The sequence below is a fragment of the Crinia signifera genome, chromosome 8, assembly GCF_055691185.1.
Source record: "Crinia signifera chromosome 8, ASM5569118v1, whole genome shotgun sequence".
NCBI lineage: Eukaryota > Metazoa > Chordata > Amphibia > Anura > Myobatrachidae > Crinia > Crinia signifera.
This window is the reverse complement of record NC_139224.1, coordinates 167132946-167157136: the sequence shown is the minus strand read 5'-3', so window position 1 is coordinate 167157136 and position 24191 is coordinate 167132946. Positions and strand designations below refer to the sequence as shown.

The 24191-nt window shown below is 49.5% G+C and overlaps 1 protein-coding gene across 3 annotated transcripts in view; it reads right to left on the bottom strand.

Annotated features, from left to right (window-relative positions):
- The window catches only part of DNAJC6 (DnaJ heat shock protein family (Hsp40) member C6), a 74785-nt gene that overhangs the window by 12466 nt on the left and 38128 nt on the right, over positions 1-24191 (bottom strand). For all 3 annotated transcript variants that reach the window (XM_083157695.1, XM_083157694.1, XM_083157693.1), the window contains 12 exons: positions 21659-21781; positions 20652-20785; positions 20068-20262; positions 16744-16861; positions 14040-14119; positions 13051-13244; positions 12880-12960; positions 9153-9554; positions 5803-5964; positions 4966-5031; positions 1997-2116; positions 896-1144 (listed from right to left, as the gene is read on the bottom strand). In XM_083157695.1, the coding sequence (XP_083013821.1) occupies positions 896-1144; positions 1997-2116; positions 4966-5031; positions 5803-5964; positions 9153-9554; positions 12880-12960; positions 13051-13244; positions 14040-14119; positions 16744-16861; positions 20068-20262; positions 20652-20785; positions 21659-21781 (1924 nt within the window). The remainder of the gene's footprint in view (positions 1-895; positions 1145-1996; positions 2117-4965; positions 5032-5802; positions 5965-9152; positions 9555-12879; positions 12961-13050; positions 13245-14039; positions 14120-16743; positions 16862-20067; positions 20263-20651; positions 20786-21658; positions 21782-24191) is intronic.

The window sequence follows — 24191 nt, the reverse complement described above, 5'->3', positions numbered from 1 at the left end:
CCACCAGCGCTGGTCTGTTGCGATGCATCCGCAGCGCTCTACTGTTCATGAGTCTGTCCTGGCTTATGGGGTTCCTGACTGGTTGCTGGGGACGCTACCCCAACCCCGATGCGTTGCCATGCACGGGACGGGGGTGACGTCAGCGGTGCGCGCTCCTGCCTCAGTGACAGGAGGTGTGCGCGCTGCACCCGGCTTCTGGTCGGAAACACATGGAATCAGTAAGTTACCTCTCTTGCTATATATATATGTGGTCCCGCCGCCGTGCGGGCTTATACTGTTTGGCTAGGTTCATGCTGTCTTGACAACGGTACCTGCGAGTACCGAAACGTTGACTTGGACATGTAACCAGCTTTTGCTTATTTGCTAATAAATCTTTGAACTAAGACCCCTGGAGTGACACGTTCATTCTTCTGCTTATATATATATATATATATATATATATATATAAAAGGCTAACTACTCCTCACCTCTATGAGGTGTAGTACTGCCAGTAGATGTATGGTGATAAGGTGCGCTGCTAACTGCAGCTGGTTTAAGGGATTGTCAGTAGTACACTAGAGGCCACTCGACAGACCAAATTACTAAAAGATGTCATAACAGATAGCAATTTTTGCAGGGACACTGATCCGTTTCAAAATTGCTGTATATGGAGAGAGGGAGCTGGGAAGACAGAGATTGGAAGTAGGAGCAGATAGAGACTGGGGGTGGGGTGGAGAGTTTGTGGGCAAAAAACAGTCACAGCTCAAAGTGAAAGTAAAAACTGTCACAGCTCAAAGTGAAAGTACATTGCAGAAGCTTTCATTTCGACAGGCTTTGAACTAGTAATAACAGATTTCACACAAGTTCTAAGAAGGTGCCAACAGCTTTTGCTCTCCCGCACAACTACAACACTCACCAGAAGCGGGTACATTTTTCCCTTTTTCGCTCTGCCCGCTGTTGGCAGGAGAGAAGCTGATGTTGTAGTTGGGCCTGTTTTGTGGTGATGAGTGAGGAATGTTTTGTTGAGGTTTGGAATGCGGCTGCCAGGCGTAACCTGCGTTCTGTTGCCAGCCGGCCCCTCCTACATGCTGCGGTGACCCAACGGGTGGGAATCCACCGCTACTACCAGTGGGAGTGGTTGGCTTACTCGCAAACGAGGAACCACCTAGAACGGAGACATTTACAGACCATGAGCAACACTTTATGAAATCAACATCGCATTCAATACACATGGCCCCTCCTCTCTTGATGAGCCCCTGTGTAGGAATCGCTCCCACGGGTCTGATTTCAGCCCCTCTTCTGATGGTGGGGCTGCGTGTGTGTGTGTGTGTGTGTAGGGGTGTACCATGTGCAAAAGCAGTGCTACTGCATTTGATATGTGCCTAAGCGTTGCTACTCCTGTGCGGACGCGGCATTAGTCCTATAATAATTTTGTGTAAGCTGGCATTATGTGAATAAGGGGCACTACTCCTGTGGGCATTATGTGTGTAAGGGGCGCTACGTCTGTGGGTATTATGTGCCCACAGGAGTACCTGTCACAGTGTGTCTACCCATACCTTGCACAGGGTGTCTTACACCACTTTTACATTGGAAACTCAGGTCGAACCTGGGGGTTAAACCTTCTTATAACCCGGGTTGAACTGCTGGGTTGGTCAACCCGTGTTATTCACTTTGGTGCTTTCACACTGCACCTCAACCCCGGTCAACCCAGCAATAACCCGAGTTATAAAAGTGCCTAAAGAGCTCTAGCTGGTGCAAAGTGTATAAGTGGCACTGTGTGGTGCAAAGTGTATAAGTGGCACTGTGTGGTGCAAAGTGTATAAGTGGCACTGTGTGGTGCAAAGTGTATAAGTGGCACTTATATGTGACCACGTTACGGCACTGACTTCCAGTACAACATGCAGGGTCACTGTTACAGTGCTATGTGTAGGGATAGCTTACAGCTCTATTATTTGAAGGGAAAAAGACTACGGCACTTGGGATACAGAGGGACTAATGTTACCAGTAAGGTTTGTACCCAGAGTTCCGAGGTCAGCAAACGGATGCAGGCTCTGTGGCTTGGACTGGTGCAGCGGCGTACCATGTGGTGATCCGGTGGGACTGGTCGTAGCGGATTTGCTTCCCACTTTTATACCACCTGTGGAAAGCAGAGTCACATTTATAGATTACATACCACACAACCTCCTGGTGCCACCGCCACATGTTTCATGGCACAGACTACAGAGGCATTTGCAGATTGCGCGGACACCTCAAGCTGTTCTATTGTGTTTAGTGGTGCACATACAGTGGTGCGTCATGGCTTGGCATATGCAACAGGTTGTGGTAGGTGCTCCCACCTCCGATTCCTTGCTATCATCCTGTATTGTTCGCATTCCCACCAGCCGCAGATGTCACATCTTAATTAGTCAATCCCACAATTTACATTTATCTGTTCTCAGAAATGCCAGCGTCACCTCATCTAAGTAATGTAAATCAAATCTACCTCCTTCCGTCCCCCCCCTCCAGCCCCCATTACTGTATGTAACAGGCAGATGACACAGTATTAGATTAGCAGAGATCTAGAAACAATCACAGCGCAGGAAGCTTAACATGAGTTTAGCATGCACCGGAATACAGGCACCACTGCCACCCTAGATGGTGCTGAGACCACCACAGTGATCGGAATACAGGCACCACTGCCACCCTACATGCGGCTGAGACCATCACAGTGATCGGAATACAGGCACCACTGCCACCCTAGATGCGGCTGAGACCACCACAGTGATCGGAATACAGGCACCACTGCCACCCTACATGCGGCTGAGACCATCACAGTGATCGGAATACAGGCACCACTGCCACCCTAGATGGGGCTGAGACCATCACAGTGATCGGAATACAGGCACCACTGCCACCCTAGATGGGGCTGAGACCATCACAGTGATCGGAATACAGGCACCACTGCCACCCTAGATGGGGCTGAGACCACCACAGTGATCGGAATACAGGCACCACTGCCACCCTAGATGCGGCTGAGACCACCACAGTGATCGGAATACAGGCACCACTGCCACCCTAGATGGGGCTGAGACCACCACAGTGATCGGAATACAGGCACCACTGCCACCCTACATGCGGCTGAGACCACCACAGTGATCGGAATACAGGCACCACTGCCACCCTAGATGCGGCTGAGACCACCACAGTGATCGGAATACAGGCACCACTGCCACCCTACATGCGGCTGAGACCACCACAGTGATCGGAATACAGGCACCACTGCCACCCTACATGCGGCTGAGACCACCACAGTGATCGGAATACAGGCACCACTGCCACACTACATGCGGCTGAGACCACCACAGTGATCGGAATACAGGCACCACTGCCACCCTACATGCGGCTGAGACCACCACAGTGATCGGAATACAGGCACCACTGCCACCCTAGATGGGGCTGAGACCACCACAGTGATCGGAATACAGGCACCACTGCCACCCTACATGCGGCTGAGATCATCACAGTGATCGGAATACAGGCACCACTGCCACCCTACATGCGGCTGAGACCACCACAGTGATCGGAATACAGGCACCACTGCCACCCTACATGTGGCTGAGACCACCACAGTGATCGGAATACAGGCACCACTGCCACCCTACATGTGGCTGAGACCACCACAGTGATCGGAATACAGGCACCACTGCCACCCTACATGGGGCTGAGACCACCACAGTGATCGGAATACAGGCACCACTGCCACCCTACATGCGGCTGAGACCACCACAGTGATCGGAATACAGGCACCACTGCCACCCTACATGCAGCTGAGACCACCACAGTGATCAGAATACAGGCACCACTGCCACCCTACATGCGGCTGAGACCATCACAGTGATCGGAATACAGGCACCACTGCCACCCTAGATGGGGCTAAAACCACCACAGTGATCGGAATACAGGCACCACTGCCACCCTACATGCGGCTGAGACCACCACAGTGATCGGAATACAGGCACCACTGCCACCCTACATGCGGCTGAGACCACCACAGTGATCGGAATACAGGCACCACTGCCACCCTAGATGGGGCTGAGACCACCACAGTGATCGGAATACAGGCACCACTGCCACCCTACATGCGGCTGAGACCACCACAGTGATCGGAATACAGGCACCACTGCCACCCTAGATGCGGCTGAGACCACCACAGTGATCGGAATACAGGCACCACTGCCACCCTACATGCGGCTGAGACCACCACAGTGATCGGAATACAGGCACCACTGCCACCCTACATGCGGCTGAGACCACCACAGTGATCGGAATACAGGCACCATTGCCACCCTACATGCGGCTGAGACCACCACAGTGATCGGAATACAGGCACCACTGCCACCCTAGATGCGGCTGAGACCACCACAGTGATCGGAATACAGGCACCACTGCCACCCTACATGCGGCTGAGACCATCACAGTGATCGGAATACAGGCATCACTGCCACCCTACATGCGGCTGAGACCACCACAGTGATCGGAATACAGGCACCACTGCCACCCTACATGCGGCTGAGACCACCACAGTGATCGGAATACAGGCAATATTGCCACCCTACATGCGGCTGAGACCACCACAGTGATCGGAATACAGGCACCACTGCCACCCTAGATGCGGCTGAGACCACCACAGTGATCGGAATACAGGCACCACTGCCACCCTACATGCGGCTGAGACCACCACAGTGATCGGAATACAGGCACCACTGCCACCCTAGATGCGGCTGAGACCACCACAGTGATCGGAATACAGGCACCACTGCCACCCTAGATGAGGCTGAGACCACCACAGTGACTTCAGTCAGTATAGGGGAACTCCATTATAACAAAGGTGCCTCATGAATGGAGTTTAAAACAGTTTTCGACTTCTGATTATAGTTCTACAGAAAGTAAGGGGGACCTAGGGCAATGGATACACCCAAAGATGCAAGAGGATCATTAGGGTTTTACCTTGTGCGGGGCGGCCCCAGTCCCAGGATCCAGACAAGTCGGGCTGGATGGATACAGACGGGGGAGCTGGTGAGAGAAGGCAGAATGATATAGGGTATGTTCCCAACAGTGGAAGAGGTCTGTACGTCCTGTTCTGGACACAACTGGGGCTCGAGCCTCCCATATACACATCATTGTAAAGGCTTATAACCCTTTCACACCAGAAAATGCAGGGACTTACCCGGGAATACAGTCCAGGACATTCCCGGGTTGGCCCCTTTCACACAGGCCTAGGGGGTGGGAACGGAGTCCAGGCAGTGGTTGGCGGGCAGCGGGGTCCAGACAGCGGCGGCAGGGCGCTAGTAGCGCTACTTACTGGGCAGCGGGGCGGGAAGCGCAGCTGAATTTGAAAACATTTTGAAAAGACTGTCCGGATGCTGATTGGCTAAGAGCGCCCGGCCAGTCTTTTCAATAAGTTTTCAAATCCAGCAGTGCTTCCCGCCCCACTGCCTGGCAAATAGTGCTGCAAGCCGCTGCTGCCCAGATCTCCGCAATCTGGACCCCACACCCTGCCGCCCGCACCCCACCTCCCGCTGGCTGGACCCCGCTGCCCAGGAAGTCCCTTTCACACCTGCCAGTAACCCGGGCTGGCCGTGGGAGCAACCCTGCTAACTAGCAGGGTTGAAATCCCAGCAAATTTTCCCGGGAATTTAGTCGGTAACCTTACACACCTGCGCTACTCGCGGGTTGTTCCCCGGGCTGGTGTGAAAGGGGTATTAGAGAGGTCTGTCTGTAACATGATAAGTACAGTGCATCTCCATATCAGACTGTGGATCTGGCACAACATATACATCTCACCCATGTTAAACTGATCCACGTGGACTGGTGGGGTCGGCGATGGACTTCTCGTGGCCTGCAGGAACGGTTCTCCGGTGGCTGCGTTAGAAGCACTAAGGAAGGAGCCAAGCAAGTCCTGAGCCGGCTGTTTCGGACTCGATCCAAATAGATCAAATGTGGAAGCTGTAAACAGATAAGCGTTATCAAGCCTTTCACGTCGCCTCCACAGTCAGCCATATTGTGGTTGGCATCAGCATTCTGTTCTTCTATCTCAGCAATAGATAACCTGCAGTCTCGTGAACACTGTTCTGCCCATAACGTAGGCAATGTACTTAACTTTCAGCACAAATAAGGCATGTGGGTTATACTGGGGTCAGCCAATTACAAACAATTAAAACAAAAAATAAATAATTTGACTTGAACCATATATAGGTGGTAATTTGGGGGGATGGTTTATTAGATAGACATAGCACCAATCAGATTCTATCATTTTCTAGGATGCAACGGAGAAATGATTGACATAGAGGACCTTATTCTGGTCCACCCGCAAACTCTGCGAAATTCACAGCGTTACATGTGGACTAAACACCGGCTGCGGCCATTCGTTCGCAGCCTTGGGTGCGGGGAGCAATCATTCGATGGTCGGCGACCAATCGAATGTTTTCTCCAGCGCTCGCATTCAGAGACACCTCTATGGTGTCTCTGATCTGGGAGCGCCCTGTGCGGGAAGCGGGCGGGCATCCGATGTCAGCTGCCCGCCCTCCGCACCCGCATCACTGGGCGATGACCAGTGTTTTCATGGGAACGCCCAATAAAGCACTGGGCGTTCCCGTGGGCTATGCCCCCCCGCCTCCACCTCACATTGCTAGGTGCGAGCGTGACGGCGAACATGCATGCGCAGACGCAAAACATCGGTCCCCCGTGTAACTGTACGGGGACCGAAAAAAGCAGGATAACCCCCATAATATTACTAGCAAATGGGTTTTTCTGGAACTAAATACTGCGCTGTGGGGCAGCCTGACCTGTACGGCAAGTGTGTCACCAAACACACTTCACATAGAACCACAACAAACAAGATACCGACAGTTCTTTCAGGCGCTCCTTCTTTGTATCCCCTCCTTCACATGTATTTCAAAGGGTTACTCATGGAACATGTAAGGAAAAGACAGGAATATAGTGTAAAACCTTAAAATAAAAAATGGATATATCCCAAAGGTATGTTTTAATGGGAACCGTACCCTATTAAATTGTCCACCAAACTAGTAGACAATATGCGTATGTGGTTAGTAGGTAGGAAACCAAGTCTTCAAATGTGGTCCTCCTTATTCCTCCATATTTCTCCCGTAAGTAGAGAATATATAAAGAGATATCTCCATATGGTGAAATACCGTTTTAATGAAGACACAACAATTTAAAACATTCAACATGAAAAATGGGATAAATGTCTTGGACTCTCACCAGAATGAGATGTCTACTTAAGAAAATAAGCAGACTCAAACAGCATAAGATGGTATTACTGCAGGCGTCCCTGGATGCTGCTGGATCTCCCAGTCCTGGTGGTCTGTCCAAAGTGCATGAATCCCCTCCGCCAACGCGTTTCAGACTGATTCTGTCCTTTATCAAGGCTTGGAGACATGTTGTCCTGCTAGGGTATTTATACCCAAACATAACACTTACAAAAAATGGCCTAATTCCAGACATAGACTACTAACCACTAGTTCAATCCTATATGTTCACATGAAGACATCCTAAAAATCCAAACCAGTTCTTGTGATAGCCGGCATTAAGTTCATGCTGCGATCAGCTGTAACATCGCCGGGTATCATGCCGCTCCGGAACTTCCGTGCGTTCCACCGTCAGCGGAAGCCGGAAGTCACTGTGTTCCACCGCCAGGATGTGTAGTTATGCGGTGCATCATCTGAGTGCGTATTTCCGGTCTCGCGATGACTTTAGGGCTCCGGGCTTCTTATAACGCTGTGCGTGTCATTTTAATCAGAAGTTCTGATTAAAATGACACGCACAGCGTTATAAGAAGCCCGGAGCCCTAAAGTCATCGCGAGACCGGAAATACGCACTCAGATGATGCACCGCATAACTACACATCCTGGCGGTGGAACACAGTGACTTCCGGCTTCCGCTGACGGTGGAACGCACGGAAGTTCCGGAGCGGCATGATACCCGGCGATGTTACAGCTGATCGCAGCATGAACTTAATGCCGGCTATCACAAGAACTGGTTTGGATTTTTAGGATGTCTTCATGTGAACATATAGGATTGAACTAGTGGTTAGTAGTCTATGTCTGGAATTAGGCCATTTTTTGTAAGTGTTATGTTTGGGTATAAATACCCTAGCAGGACAACATGTCTCCAAGCCTTGATAAAGGACAGAATCAGTCTGAAACGCGTTGGCGGAGGGGATTCATGCACTTTGGACAGACCACCAGGACTGGGAGATCCAGCAGCATCCAGGGACGCCTGCAGTAATACCATCTTATGCTGTTTGAGTCTGCTTATTTTCTTAAGTAGACATCTCATTCTGGTGAGAGTCCAAGACATTTATCCCATTTTTCATGTTGAATGTTTTAAATTGTTGTGTCTTCATTAAAACGGTATTTCACCATATGGAGATATCTCTTTATATATTCTCTACTTACGGGAGAAATATGGAGGAATAAGGAGGACCACATTTGAAGACTTGGTTTCCTACCTACTAACCACATACGCATATTGTCTACTAGTTTGGTGGACAATTTAATAGGGTACGGTTCCCATTAAAACATACCTTTGGGATATATCCATTTTTTATTTTAAGGTTTTACACTATATTCCTGTCTTTTCCTTACATGTTCCATGAGTAACCCTTTGAAATACATGTGAAGGAGGGGATACAAAGAAGGAGCGCCTGAAAGAACTGTCGGTATCTTGTTTGTTGTGGTCCCATAATATTACTGGTTGCTATGGGCAACATCATTCCTTGTCATTTTTAGAAGCTTTTGTAAACTTACCGCATCTAATCTAAATCGGCCGACAACAACTTTGTGGGTATTAATACTTCCCAACAACAACTTTGTGGGTATTAATACTTCCCAACAACAACTTTGTGGGTATTAATACTTCCCAACAACAACTTTGTGGGTATTAATACTTCCCAACAACAACTTTGTGGGTATTAATACTTCCCAACAACAACTTTGTGGGTATTAATACTTTCCAACAACAACTTTGTGGGTATTAATACTTCCCAACAACAACTTTGTGGGTATTAATACTGTCCAACAACAACTTTGTGGGTATTAATACTTTTGCACATTGTGAAACCCATATGTCGGCATTACCACCTTAGAAGAATCCGAACTCATCAACCACTTTACCTTCTCCTATCTTCGGAGACTGGGACGGAGAAGGGGAGGCCGCAGACCGCCGCGGAGTTGAGTGCGCAGAACCCATCCCTCCTGCCTGGTACTGGGCCTCTCCTTGTGCCTGAGAAGCCCCAAAGAGGTCTTGTAGGAGATCGGAGTTTGTAGGAGGTGCTTTCGGCTGCGGCGGTGAAGCCGTACTCGCTGAGCTTCCATCTAGGAACAGCAGGTCCACATCCTCCGGAGGCACTGGAAGCTGGGGCTCTGCCTTTTTGTGCTTTGGGGTTCCGTGGTGCTTTTCCCCACTGGTGTTACTGTGTTGGCTGGAGAGGGACAGGAGTTCATCGTCTGAGGGCTCGCTCTCCTCGTGAACCAGCGCAGCGCGGTCTTCCGAACCGGGCTTCTCCAACTTCTGGTCTAAAGCGTTAAAAGGACACGGGTATGAGGTCACTCACCAATCAGAGCGAGCAGAGAAATGGGATTTATAACAATACTAGGTGATTCATCGCGCCCTACGGGCGCTCTTCACACCGTCGTAAGGGGCTGCGCCCCCTTAATTTGTGAACATTTGTATATGAGAAAGATAGTTAGAATTGTATGAAAGATGCCTGTATTGCAACTTGAGTTATAGGTGAAATGTGTTAAATAGAGAGCATATGATGTGGAAGGGGGTGTGTATTGTTTTGTTTAATTAAAAAGCGGTTACAGAGTAAGATGTACATTGATAGTGTGGATGGTACAGTGACATTTGTGGGTGTGGGGGGGGGGGGGGGGGGCTGTGTGTGCATGTTGTTTAGGTGTGTGTGCAATAGTATAGTAGGGTGTTTCTGAGTCAGCGGCTCCCCACTGGCGGAGGTCACGACACAGGGAAACAGGAGGCTGGGTAGTGATAGGGGTGTGTGGGCATAAGGGGGACTAAAGAGGAGGGTGGGAGATACTGTGCAGCTTCTGCCAGTGGGTGAGGGTCCAGCGTGGCAGTACAGGAGTACAGGATGGTGGCCCTGAGTCAGTGTCTCCTCCTACTGGGTGGGAGTTAGGGTGCATGAGAGCAGGAGGCTGGGCTATGAGGCATGATAGGGGTATGTGGGCAACACAGCTTCAGCGACTCCCCAGTGGTGGAAGTTACGGTTCAGGAGAGCAGGAAGCTGGGTAGTGATAGGGGTGTGTGAGTATACGGGGGACTAAAGAGGGGCTTAGGGGTGCCGTGAATTGCGGGAGGGGCGCGGGGGGTGCCGTGAATCAAGGGAGGGAGGAGGCGCAGGTGTCCGCGAATCGCGGGAGAGGGTGGGGGTCCGCAAAGCGTGGGAGGGTGCGTGAATCGCGCAAGGGGGGGTTGCGAATTGCGGGAGGGGGGGTGCGCAGGGGGTGGCGTGAATCGTGGGAGGGGGGCGTGAATCGCGGGAGGGGGGGTGAGCGGGGGGTCCGCGAATTGCAGGAGGGGGGGGCACAGGGCGCGATGAATCACCTAGTTGGTTATATATTCTTGTAGAAGGATGTTAGGATTTTGCTGTCATTCAGAATGCATTTACATAAACAGTAATAGTAGCAGTAAAAGATCTGACTTAAAACACCTACAGTAAAACAGAATAGGTGTTATATATTATACAAAGAATTGGTTGATGATGTGTAGGTTGACGTGCACATAGTTGTCACTGGAAAAAAATTGCCACAAGAAAAAATCAACACAGAAAGGTCAACACATGTAAATGTTGACATTAGTGTGGTACTTCATTGGTGTCCATGTCGACACATGAGAATGAATATGAAAACATTCAAAAAGTGAAAAATAAATCTTCAAAAACTCATGTCAACCTTTTTCATTGTCGACCATAGCCATGTCAGTGTTTTGCATGTGCCATTTAATCGTGGGGTTGCCGTGAATTGGGGAGGGGGGGCGGCGGGGGGCTCTCACCTGGTGTGTCTGGTGAGTAGCTGTGTCTTTGCTGGGTAACATGGGGAGGCAGAGGGTGTCTCACTGGGCTGGTTCTCTGTCAGTCATGAGAGTCAGACAGAGGCTCCACCCAGCGTTAGAGAGTCAGACACACTTTGAGTGACAGATGTAGCCAAATATATAAGAGATAATAAATCTGTAGGTTCCTTGGATGATAGAAGTCACCGGAAGCTCCTCATATAAGAGCTTCCCAATATAAGAGCTGACATGAGTCAGGATGGTGCGTGTTACTGGTCTATGTACTGGGTAGGAGGGGACCTTTAAGAGGTCAGCATAAAGGTGTATGATGTCATAAGGGGTAGTGGCATCAAGCCGTATAGACAGTGGGGAAGATGCCCCTAGCAACCAGTTTAAAGCCAGCATTTCTCGTATACATTCTATAAAATGACTGGTTACTATGGGAAACTCCTCCGCTTTCATCTTCCCCACTCTTTACACGGCTTGATACATCTCCTCCTAATAAGAGTTTTAGTGCTGGAATATAATTACTAATTGTTATTATTATTATTCTAATGCAAAATATTTTTAAAGTGACGGTGTAAGTAACAGAGTGACTTCTGTACCACGTGGGACGCTTAGGGGTAATTCAAACCTGCTCGCTATGCTGCGTATATTTGCTGCCTAGCAAGCAGGTAAACGTCATCCTGCCAAATGCCCGTGACCCCCACCCGCCCAAATTCCCCCCCCCCCCCCCGTCATTTTTTTATTCCTTCGGATCCGTTGGAGGAATATTCTCAGATCCTAATATGAACCCTATGGATTAATTCATTTGCCGATTATACATTATAGATATGGCAGGTTTATGTAGACATGTTAGGACGTCTCCATATTAATACTTTTTCGACGCCTTCCGACGGTAATTGGACTGTTGGTATTCAAAGTGCCAACAGTCGAGTGTCGGAAAGTCCTGAAATCGGAGAAAACGGCCTTGAATTGTCAGAAAACGGACATGAACTTTACAATCCGCGCCTGTATCTGACAAAACAGATCCGACTGTTAAAAAAAAAGTTGGATCTGACAACCTTCAATGATATCGGTAACGGCAGCATTTAACAGGCGAGTGACAGTATTTCCCCTGTCGGGAAATATCGTCACAGATTGAATTCCCCCCGTCGAGTACATAGCAGTGTTACTAACACCGGTATGTGCCTAGAAATGCTCCACCCTTTGCAGTAGAGGAATTGCCGGTTTTAGGACCCAGGAATTTAGCGCAGACCTCGGACCTTCGGGTCCAAAAACCGTGAAAAACCCCATGTCGACCTTTTGACTGTTGACCTAATGCTTGTGTCGGCCTATTGACCTGTCGACCTAAACCCATGTCGACCTAGAACCATGCAAAAAAAAAGAAGTCGACCTTTCCCCCATGTCGACCTAACGATGTCAACCTAATGACTGTCGACCAACTTGCTGTAGACCAAACAATCCCCCCCTCCCCCTGAAATGTGCAAAAAGTCTCCTGTTTGATTGTGCAAACGTGTTTTTTCACATGGCGCCTGAACCCAACCTTAGCTGATTACGGCCCCGTGTTCCCCCGGCACAAATACTATATAAGTGTTTTCACCTTTAGTACATCCGGCCATAAGAGACAATGGTGCAGATGTATTAAGCCCTAAAAGAGATAACCGCGACCGTGATACAAAGTGAGAAACATCCAGCCAGTCAGCCCATAACTGTCATTTTCAACACAGCTTATAACATGACAGTTAGGGGCTCTCTCGTTTATCACTTTTTAAGGCTTAATACAAATGGGCCTTATTCATTTACTTATCAGCACAATATTACCACCGGTACCTTGCCAGCTCAGGGATGAGAAGAACGCCCCCTGTCCGGGGTTCTTGATGTTGTCGGGGGGTTGTTCCACAGGGGCCCTGCCTGTTGAACGCAAACGCAGTGTTAGTATAATTGTGGAGATGAAAGCGAGGGGCTGTCCCCCAATATCATGGTCTCTTCTCCGCTACCTACCCCCCACGGCCAGAGCCTCCTGCTGCTCCTGCGGTGACGAGAACAGGATACTGGGGTTGGGGTCCTTCGATACAAAATTCTCCCAGGGAGGGGTTAGATCTGTCTGTCTGTCCGTGGCTTCGATCTCAATGTCCAAGGTGACATGGAACAGCTGGGGGTATTTGTCCGGAGAGTCGCAGGCATCCAGTTCAGGTCTGGATTCAGAAATGAGAAGCTGCAATTAGTGCCCCAGGAATATCTGCTTCGGTGGCCATGGTTTTACCCCCTATAAGTTTGGGATTTAAATGTGAGTTCTTCCAGATCTGCTGCATATGGTGGGTACAGGTTGGGTTTGCCTTTTAAATGATGGCGCTTTAAATCTGCAGCCTAAATCAATGAAGTCACACAACGTGCACCCTGTCGCATTAACCCCAAAGAGCAGAGGTTCCCAAATGCAGTTCTCACGGCACCTCCAGGTTTTAAGGATATCCAGGCTTAAGCACAGGTGACTTAATTAGTACCCCAGTGGATCTGATTTAACCTTCTGTGCTCAAGCATTGACATCCTTAAAACCTGGGCTGTTAGCTGGGTATACTACACACTAGTAGATATATCTGATCTGCAGATAATTATATCTCTCATTGGACCATGAAGCATGTTCTCCATACACACTGCCTGATCCATCGTCACTGACATCACAACATGTAAATACGCCCGCCCACTTGAGCTGTCAATCACTGCCAGCTGCTGGTGCAGGTATACGGCAATCGGACGATATATCTGTGAAATTTTCTAGACTGTACTAGACAAATCTGATTGGTTTATAGGGCCGCAGCTCCACCTCTGCCTGACTTCCAGCCTATTATATTGATTATAAATTGGGACAACGGTGTTTATTTTTACAGCGACACAAAATGTATTAAAATCTTAAGAAAGAATTATCTCTCGGTGAAACAAATAAAATAAGGAAAAACAACTGGCAAAAACCTCCCTGATCCTTGTGTACTTACTTTGTAAACGTTAACACCGTTGTTCCCAGCGCTATAAATCCGGTATGAACCTGTATCTGCAGTATCTGAGTGTTCGTCATCTGCGATTGAAAAACAAAAACCACAAACGGACAATGAGACAAAGTGACAAAAAGATACAACGGTGTAAAGCAGTCATGTCCAACCTTGGCCCTCCAACTGTTGTGAAACTACACATCGCAGCATGCCTTGCCATAGTTTTAGCATTCCCTAACAGCAAAACTGTGGCAAGGCATGATGGGAGGTGTAGTTTCACAACAGCTGGAGGGCCAAGGTTGGACATGCCTGGTGTAAAGCTTCTGATAATGAAGATATGTGCTGTTGCTCACAGCAACCATTGCAATGATGTCTATGATTCCGCTATATCTTCCTAGAAAATGATACAGCGGCAGTAAAACAGACATCACTGACTCAAAGCGTAATACATCACGGTGATATTACTAGAACGCTAGTGCAGAGCAATGGTTGGTAATAGATTTGCTGGGAGACAAATGAAATGTTATTAGAATTATTCAGCTAGAGAAAGTGAAATGATTCCCATCAGCCACAGCGGAATTATTCATCTAATTTCACAATCGTTTCCCACAATTTTTTAACTGATGAAAGTAATCGTATTGTTTCCCTGCCAGCGAGGCCGAGATGTTCTAAATATACTGCGATTTGCTGTATGCATGAGTTTAAGGGGCTGATGGAGCGCCTCTGATCCTTGGCCGGGGATCGCCAGCATGCCTGCGCTGTCGATCACCGGCGCAGAGGTGCTCCATCTGACTGGGAGATGCGTGTGTCTCGCACGCGCGTCCCAGTTTCAGGGTAGCGCCGTGGCGGCATCCTGCCCGTCTCCTCTTCACTGAGACAGGCAGGGATAGGGGGGGTGGCGAGGGGCACCGGCGGAGCCAGCTCCGTAGCCACAGGGCGGGCGCGAGCGTCTCGTGCGCGCGGGCCCTGATGAGAGCCGGCCGCTGACGGCGGCTGGCGATAGAATCGCCAGCCCCTGCAAAGATGGAGCCTGCTCCATCTGTACTAAGCCTAGGAGATAAAAAAGAGAGATATAATGTACCAGCCAATCAGCTTCTAACTGCCATGTTACAGGCTGTGGGGGCTATGTACTAAAGGTGCCCATACAGAGAAACCGGACCAAATTGGATGTGTTTGACACCTCATCCGACCTGATGCGCGGTCCCACGCGGCCATTCGTGAGTGCTTGCAATGTATTTGTCCGATCTGTAGGTGTATGCCAGCGGTGAAGCACCGCTGGCACACACCTATGTGAACTGGACAGGCAGCACAAAATGCCCATGGGATGTGGGTGCAGCGGCGAGCCTGGGCTGCTTGAAGCGCTTGGGGGCTTTGGGTGCAGCGGTGGAGCGGGCAATCTGCAGTATCTGGGAAGAGCTGAGTGAGCGGACGCTGCAGACAGCGGTGGCAGAATTTGAAAATTCAAAAGATGGGCTGGCCGCTGATTGGCTGAGAGAGAGAGAGAGCACTCTCAGCCACTCAGCGGCTGGGCTATCTTCCCGAACACTGCAGACTGCCCACTCCGCTGCTGCACCCACAGCCCCCAGGCGCTCCATGCAGCTGGAGCTCAGGGGAAATTAGGGGCCTACTGTATGGGGCTTTTGAGAGAGATAAAATGGAAGGAGATAAAGTGGGTAATTCAGACCTGATCGCTGGGCTGACAGATTTCGGAGGCCCAGGTAAATAATGCCGGCCTGGCACTGGCCGCACTCCCCCCCGCGCTTGCATGGCTGCGGTTGGAATCGAAACCATGCACATGAGGGGAAATCCATTCAAACTGACCGATGAATGGTTTTCCCCTCTCGTCACAGTGCTGAGTCTGGACTTACTCAGTGCTGCAATGGGCGTGGGAAGAAGGAGGCTGCTGCTGATGTCAGAGGTCTTCCCTCCCAACGGGCCGGGGAACGCCTGTGTTTTCCCGGGGCACTCCTTGTATAAAAAGTGTCCCCCCGGCTGTGCAATGACACCACCGGCTGTTTGAGCCTGGTGTTGTTTCCAAAATACGGGGGGCCCCTACGTTTTTTGTCCCCCATATTTTTGGAACCAGGACCGGTCCAAGAGTCTAGTGCTGGTTTCTTAAATATGGGGGATCCCCACCATTTTTTCCCCGTATTCGGGGAACCAGGCCCATCTCAAAAAGACCACGCCTGGTTATGCTCGGGGGGGGGGACCCCACGCTGTTTATTATTTTTACACACTTTGGACAGAGCCCTGCACAGATCTCAGTCGTATGTTCATTGTGCTGTCAACCTCACCAGCCAGAACCAGGTCTATTGTTCTGGTGATTTTTGGTAACGTTTATTAGCACCCTCTTTGTATAGTATACTTTGTAATGGGGAAACATCTGGATGCCATTTCAAATGGTTTTTTTTGGTCACGGCAAAATTTGATTTTTGGTAAACATGAGATAATTGATGTTTTTTACCCCCCAAAAAATCACACATTACTTAAAATTGCATCCTACTATATCTCACACCTGGGGCCTAATTCAGACCCAAGCGCAGATCTCCGAAAAGCGCGCCAGTGAATGTGCTCGTACACTTAAACTGCGATCGACTGCAACCAAGTCTAAATCAGGCTGTAATGTAACATATACTGTAGATAAGCGTGAATTAGTTTTAGTAATAGTGTGTACACAGGCTTGCCGTATATCGGTGCAGACAATACTGACCTTTGCTTGGAGCCTTCCACCAATTGTGGACCTCATGTGGTAAATGGAAACGACAACATCTCCGTGGACAGTGATTCCCAGAGGGAATGAGACTTTTCCTTCCTGGACGCGATACTCCCTTCAATAAAAACAAAACCGTTAAAAAGACAAAAAAACCTTTGAAGCGAAACAACTTTATTGTACACACACATTGGGGCCAGTTCTGCCCTGTGCATGCGCATATTCTCATAATCGCATGTGCAGGGTTTTTTTAGCGGGTGCCTTGGCCGACCTGCACAGTAGGTGTTGCGCACAGGGGTAGGCGGGACGGGGCGACGGACCATGGGAACGCTCAGCATTTCATGGACGTTTCCATGCAAACGCTGGGCGTTCCCATGTAAATATGGCCGTGACTGAGAGCGCCGGGAAAGGGCAGCTAACGTCACATTACATAGGTCGGAAAGGTCAACACTAGCAACAGGTCGACAATGGGAAGGTCGACAGTCAAAGATTCGACATGTGCTTTTCATGGGTTTTGTCTCGAATGTCGACACAGTCGACATAGAGAATGAACTCCATACCTGGTTGAGAGCCGCCCAGTGTGCGGCGAAACGCGTTCCAAAGGACACCCGGATCACCTGCCCCCGTAACCCGCTTACCACTATATACAGAGCCGGAAGATTGCCTCCACCAGCCGCGGACCTCCCCCCATCGCAGACGCTGTGTCAGAGCGGCGCGTGGGTTAAAACATCAGGAGAAAAAAACCGTGGCGAGGAGACGGCACTTGCCGGGAACTATAGCCGGCTGCACGCATTACATCACTCAGAGCCAGCCGAGAGGTACGGAGCGAGCAGGCGCTGCGGCGCGGATCCATCTGCATACCACCCTGACCCTTGCCTACGCTACAGAGCGGTAAGAACTGCCTTTGGTGACAGGACGGACACTGTTACCTACACCCCGGTAACAGAAGTCCTGTTCCCACTCTGTGACTGTTTTATGTCACCTAAAAGCAAGGTACCATTGCTGCAGCTGATAAAGTGTGCACACTAGATATTTCACATTTGTGAACTATTTTCTGTCCTGAAAAGTAGAAAGGACACTATGGGGGAAATTTAATAGGATGAGAGTTTCAGAAAGTGAGAGATTTGGTGAGAAATCTCCAGTTTTTTAAAGCAGCAATCATTTACACTGCAAAATCAAACTGGTTTTGCAGTGTAAATGATTGCCGCTTTAAAAAAACTAGAGATTTCTTACCAAATCTCTCACTTTCTGAATCTCTCATCGTATTAAATCTCACCCTAGGGGGGAAATTTACCAATATGAAAAACCTAGTTGTATGCAAAGTCGTGTTCCGGAGGGGAATGTACAAAGCAGTCAGATACGACTGCTTTGTAACCCACCGATGTCGTAGGAATTCGTATTAGCTGGCCATATATACGGCCGCTAATACGAATTCGTACAGACAGTCTGCACAGATCAGTCAGATCCGTGCAGGCTGCAAGGTGTAAAAAAAAATAGAAAAAAAAAAATAAAAAAAATAAAAAAACAGCGTGGGGTCCCCCCCACAGCTGTAACCAGCACCAGGCTGAAGGAGCCGGGGCCGGTAATTAAAAATCAGGGAACCCGACAAATAGGGGTTCCCCGATTTTTAACAACCAGCCCCAGGCTCCAGGTCCGGGGCTGGTTCCCAAAATACGGGGGACAAAATGACTAGGGGTCCCCGGTATTTTAAGAACCAGCCCCAGGCCAAACCAGCCAGCAGGGTAATGTCACAGCCGGGGGACACTTATAATATAAGGTCCCGCGGCCAAAACATTAACCCTACCGACCAGTCAGCCTGGCCAGGGGCCCTGGGGGAGTGGGGACCCCCCCAATGAAGGCCCCCCCCCCCCTCCAGGACTTACCTGACCAGGCTGAAGCCTGGTGCTGTCCTCAATGCCCCTGGGCGGTGGGCATCGAGCTGATTGTGGTGTAAAAAATAGAATAATCTATTGTCTAATACTGAGGCACTATGAGTCCCAGCAAGCCTCCCCCGCAAGCTGGGACTTGGAGAACCACAAGTCCCAGCCTGCGGGGCATTAAAGGGCCTGCTGGGTCTTGTAGTGCCACAGTATTAAAAATAGTAAAATAAAACACACTGACACACACTTAAAATAAAACTTTAATACATACAAAGCCCTTACATACTAATACTTACCTATCTTCTTTCCGTAGGTAGCCCTGGTCCTGATGTCCTGCAGTCCTGTGTCGGCGTTCTTCTTCATGTCGACGTCGCTGTCGGCGATGGCGTCCGGAGTCCGACGAAATCCATGGAGGAAGCTGTGGAAGGAAACCATACTCACCTGTCCCAGGGCGACGTAGTCCAGGTAAGGGTCTTTGCAAAAAAACAAACCGAGAACGCGAAACCAGCCCGGACAGCAGAGAGCCGCACAGTGTTTGTGTACATCGTGCGCCTCCGCCTCCCGAATGCCGCTATTGGCCGCCTTGCGGCCAATCAGGAGCCGCTAGGCCGCAAGGCGGCCAATAGCGGCATTCGGGAGGTGGAGCCGCACGATGTACACAAACACTGTGCGGCTCATCTGTCCGGGCTGGTTTCGCGTTCTCGGTTTGTTTTTTTGCAAAGACCCTTACCTGGACTACGTCGCCCTGGGACAGGTGAGTATGGTTTCCTTCCACAGCTTCCTCCATGGATTTCGTCGGACTCCGGACGCCATCGCCGACAGCGACGTCGACATGAAGAACGCCGACACAGGACTGCAGGACATCAGGACCAGGGCTACCTACGGAAAGAAGATAGGTAAGTATTAGTATGTAAGGGCTTTGTATGTATTAAAGTTTTATTTTAAGTGTGTGTCAGTGTGTTTTATTTTACTATTTTTAATACTGTGGCACTACAAGACCCAGCGGGCCCTTTAATGCCCCGCAGGCTGGGACTTGTGGTCCTCCAAGTCTCCACACCGCTGGCAAACACTTATGTTAAGGGGTGGTCAGCGTCGGGGTCCGTGCTGTGCTGAGCGCCCGGGGGGTGTGGTGGGTGCAGCGTCACGGTGGGGCGGGCAGTCCCCAGTGTATGGAAAGTGCTGAGCGGACCTGCGATCAGCGGCGGCAGAATAAAAAAAAATTCAAAATATAAGTCGGCCTCTGATTGGCTGTCACATGCTCTAGTCCCTACCGCGGTCATCACTCGCTTGTCTGTGTGTAACTAGTTTTCAGCATGAATGTATCAGGTGCTCCGACCCTCGTGTAAGTATAAGCGGATACACTGGGAAGAAGCATTTCAGTCATTAATGCACAGTACCGTAGGCCGCAGATATGACCCCAGTGTCATCAGAGCGCATCACTCACTTCATCCTCTCGTAGTCCTGCATTGTGCTGAAGATGCGCGTTTCGCCGATCAGGACCTCGCAGAAAGGCCGGCAGCCGTTCCTCTGCTTGTTGAAGCACGGCACGGGACTGATGGTAGCACCCTTGATGACGATAGGCTTACAGTGCGGCTGTACCGGTTTATCAGACACCAGGTCACATATGTATCCTATGTACCTGCAAAGAACTGCTTTACTGCTTTATTCCGCACACAAACCACAGCACGAAAGATGAACCCATCCCTTCACTACAAGTGTCTACCCACATATAATCGACATTCAAGTTGACATGTTCAGAATATCGACAGTCAGAATCTTGGGCACTGCCCCTCATTGCGGCCTGACCCTAATTTCCTGGGTCAACCTAGTTGACATTTTGACAGTTTCATCATTCTGGTAATGTCGACATAAAAACGTCGGCCTTATGTCGGTCTAATGGTGTTAACATAATGAATGTTGACATTGGGACTGCATCCCATGTAGAACGTACAGTAAGAAAGCCGTGTTAGGTTCCGCCATCGGTGACTGGGCATTAATATAAAGATGAATAATGCGACGTTTCCTCACCTCCTGTGCGAGGGCCACAGTCCGATTCCCGGGCGTTTGGAATTGAGCAGCTGGACGGCGGGGATCGGATTGGAGAAGAGGTGACAGAAGCAGAACATTGCACTGACGAGGACTGCGGAGGCGGTGCGACCGTCCTGTACAATACAAAGATAAGGAGGGTTACCCGACTGCTGACCAATCAGCACATCTTTGCCCCTCCCACCGGACTGATATGTTCCCGTGCCCGTGCGATGCCAACCCCCCCATGCACTAATGCCCTCATTATCTTTGGAAAGATGCCGGCGGCACAGGAGCTGGCAGAGAGTCTTATCTCTGTCCTGTACATTCGCCATCTATCAAAACATATCACTGGAAGAATGACCCCGCCGGGAAAAGGTGGCGGGGGGTGGGGGGGGGGGGGGGTGCACGTGAGCCTCCGCCTATCTTAAAACGACCTTGATCAGTGCAACTAAACTTGACACCTATTATACTACATAGCTGAATGGGCCAGAAACTGTATTTGGTTATCTGAACTTTTTAGAACGTTTTTAACATGAAGGAATTTCCAAGGACAAGTTGTTAAAAAGGGAATGTAATCGCCAGCTCTGCTACTGTTTGTGACAAGAAACAATATATAATATAATATATAACAATACAGTAATAAAGTAACAATAATAATATATTATACAACAATAACGTAACAATAATAATATACAGTAATACAGTAACAGTATTAAAATATAATATATTATACAACAATAACGTAACAATAATAATATAATATATAACAATACAGTAACAATAATATTATACATTAATACAGTAACAATAATAAAATATAATATGTAAAAATACAGTAATTAAGTAACAATACCAATATATAATATACAACAATACACTAACAATACTAATATACAGTATAATTTAATACATAACATAACAATAAAAGCCAGGACTTATTGCTTATTTCTACTTTACAAAAAATATCTTTAAATGATGTATTTCTCCATGCGTGTTACAGTACTTACCATGCAGTGTATGACACACACGTTTTTGGGGTTCTGCTGTAACCAGTTGTGCATGTTCTTGCAGACTGCGAATAAATTATGCAAACTGGGAGCTTGTCTTACAGGCCAACTGCATTCTGAGACCTGTGAGAGGAAGAGCACGTGTCACGTCTGGCACTCAGATAGCGGCAGTCATGGAGGGATCACAATACAGGGCACGTGTCACGTCTGGCACTCAGATAGCGGCAGTCATGGAGGGATCACAATACAGGGCATGTGTCACGTCTGGCACTCAGATAGCGGCAGTCATGGAGGGATCACAATACAGGGCATGTGTCACGCCTGTAGTGTGCACTCAGATAGTGGCAGCCATGGAGGGGTCACAATAAAGGGCATGTGTCACATCTGGCACTCAGATAGCGGCAGTCATGGAGGGATCACAATAAAGGGCATGTGTCACGTCTGGCACTCAAATAGCGGCAGTCATGGAGGGGTCACAATAAAGGGCATGTATCACGCCTGTAGCGTGCACTCAGATAGCGGCAGTCATATAGGGGTCACAATACAGGGCATGTGTCACGCCTGTAGTGTGCACTCAGATAGTGGCAGCCATGGAGGGGTCACAATAAAGGGCATGTGTCACGCCTGTAGTGTGCACTCAGATAGCGGCAGTCATGGAGGGATCACAATACAGGGCATGTGTCACGTCTGGCACTCAGATAGCGGCAGTCATGGAGGGATCACAATACAGGGCATGTGTCACGTCTGGCACTCAGATAGCGGCAGTCATGGAGGGGTCACAATAAAGGGCATGTGTCACGTCTGGCACTCAGATAGCGGCAGTCATGGAGGGGTCACAATACAGGGCATGTGTCACGTCTGGCACTCAGATAGCGGCAGTCATGGAGGGGTCACAATAAAGGGCATGTGTCACGTCTGGCACTCAGATAGCGGCAGTCATGGAGGGGTCACAATACAGGGCATGTGTCACGTCTGGCACTCAGATAGCGGCAGTCATGGAGGGGTCACAATAAAGGGCATGTGTCACGTCTGGCACTCAGATAGCGGCAGTCATGGAGGGGTCACAATACAGGGCATGTGTCACGTCTGGCACTCAGATAGCGGCAGTCATGGAGGGGTCACAATAAAGGGCATGTGTCACGTCTGGCACTCAGATAGCGGCAGTCATGGAGGGGTCACAATACAGGGCATGTGTCACGTCTGGCACTCAGATAGCGGCAGTCATGGAGGGGTCACAATACAGGGCATGTGTCACATCTGGCACTCAGATAGCGGCAGTCATATAGGGGTCACAATAAAGGGCATGTATCACATCTGGCACTCAGATAGCGGCAGTCATGGAGGGGTCACAATACAGGGCATGTGTCACATCTGGCACTCAGATAGCGGCAGTCATATAGGGGTCACAATAAAGGGCATGTATCACATCTGGCACTCAGATAGCGGCAGTCATGGAGGGGTCACAATAATGGGCATGTGTCACGTCTGTAGCGTGCACTCAGATAGCGGCAGTCATGGAGGGGTCACAATAAAGGGCATGTATCACGCCTGCAGCGTGCACTCAGATAGCGGCAGTCATGGAGGGGTCACAATAAAGGGCATGTGTCACGTCTGGCACTCAGATAGCGGCAGTCATGGAGGGATCACAATAAAGGGCATGTGTCACGTCTGGCACTCAGATAGCGGCAGTCATGGAGGGGTCACAATACAGGGCATGTGTCACGTCTGGCACTCAGATAGCGGCAGTCATGGAGGGGTCACAATAAAGGGCATGTGTCACGTCTGGCACTCAGATAGCGGCAGTCATGGAGGGGTCACAATAAAGGGCATGTATCACGTCTGTAGCGAGCACTCAGATAACGGCAGTCATGGAGGGGTCACAATAATGGGCATGTGTCACGCCTGTAGCGAGCACTCAGATAGCGGCAGTCATGGAGGGATCACAATAATGGGCATGTATCACGTCTGTAGCGTGCACTCAGATAGCGGCAGTCATGGAGGGGTCACAATAATGGGCATGTATCACGTCTGTAGCGTGCACTCAGATAGCGGCAGTCATGGAGGGGTCACAATAATGGGCATGTATCACGTCTGTAGCGTGCACTCAGATAACGGCAGTCATGGAGGGGTCACAATAATGGGCATGTATCACGTCTGTAGCGTGCACTCAGATAGCGGCAGTCATGGAGGGGTCACAATAAAGGGCATGTATCACGTCTGTAGCGTGCACTCAGATAGCGGCAGTCATGGAGGGGTCACAATAAAGGGCATGTATCACGTCTGTAGCATGCACTCAGATAGCGGCAGTCATGTAGGGGTCACAATAATGGGCATGTATCACGTCTGTAGCGTGCACTCAGATAGCGGCAGTCATGGAGGGGTCACTATAAAGGGCATGTATCACGTCTGTAGCGAGCACTCAGATAGCGGCAGTCATGGAGGGGTCACAATAATGGGCATGTATCACGTCGTTGGGGTTCTTTTTAAACCACTTTGCGCTGCTAGTGGATAAGTTTAGATTTATATACCACTG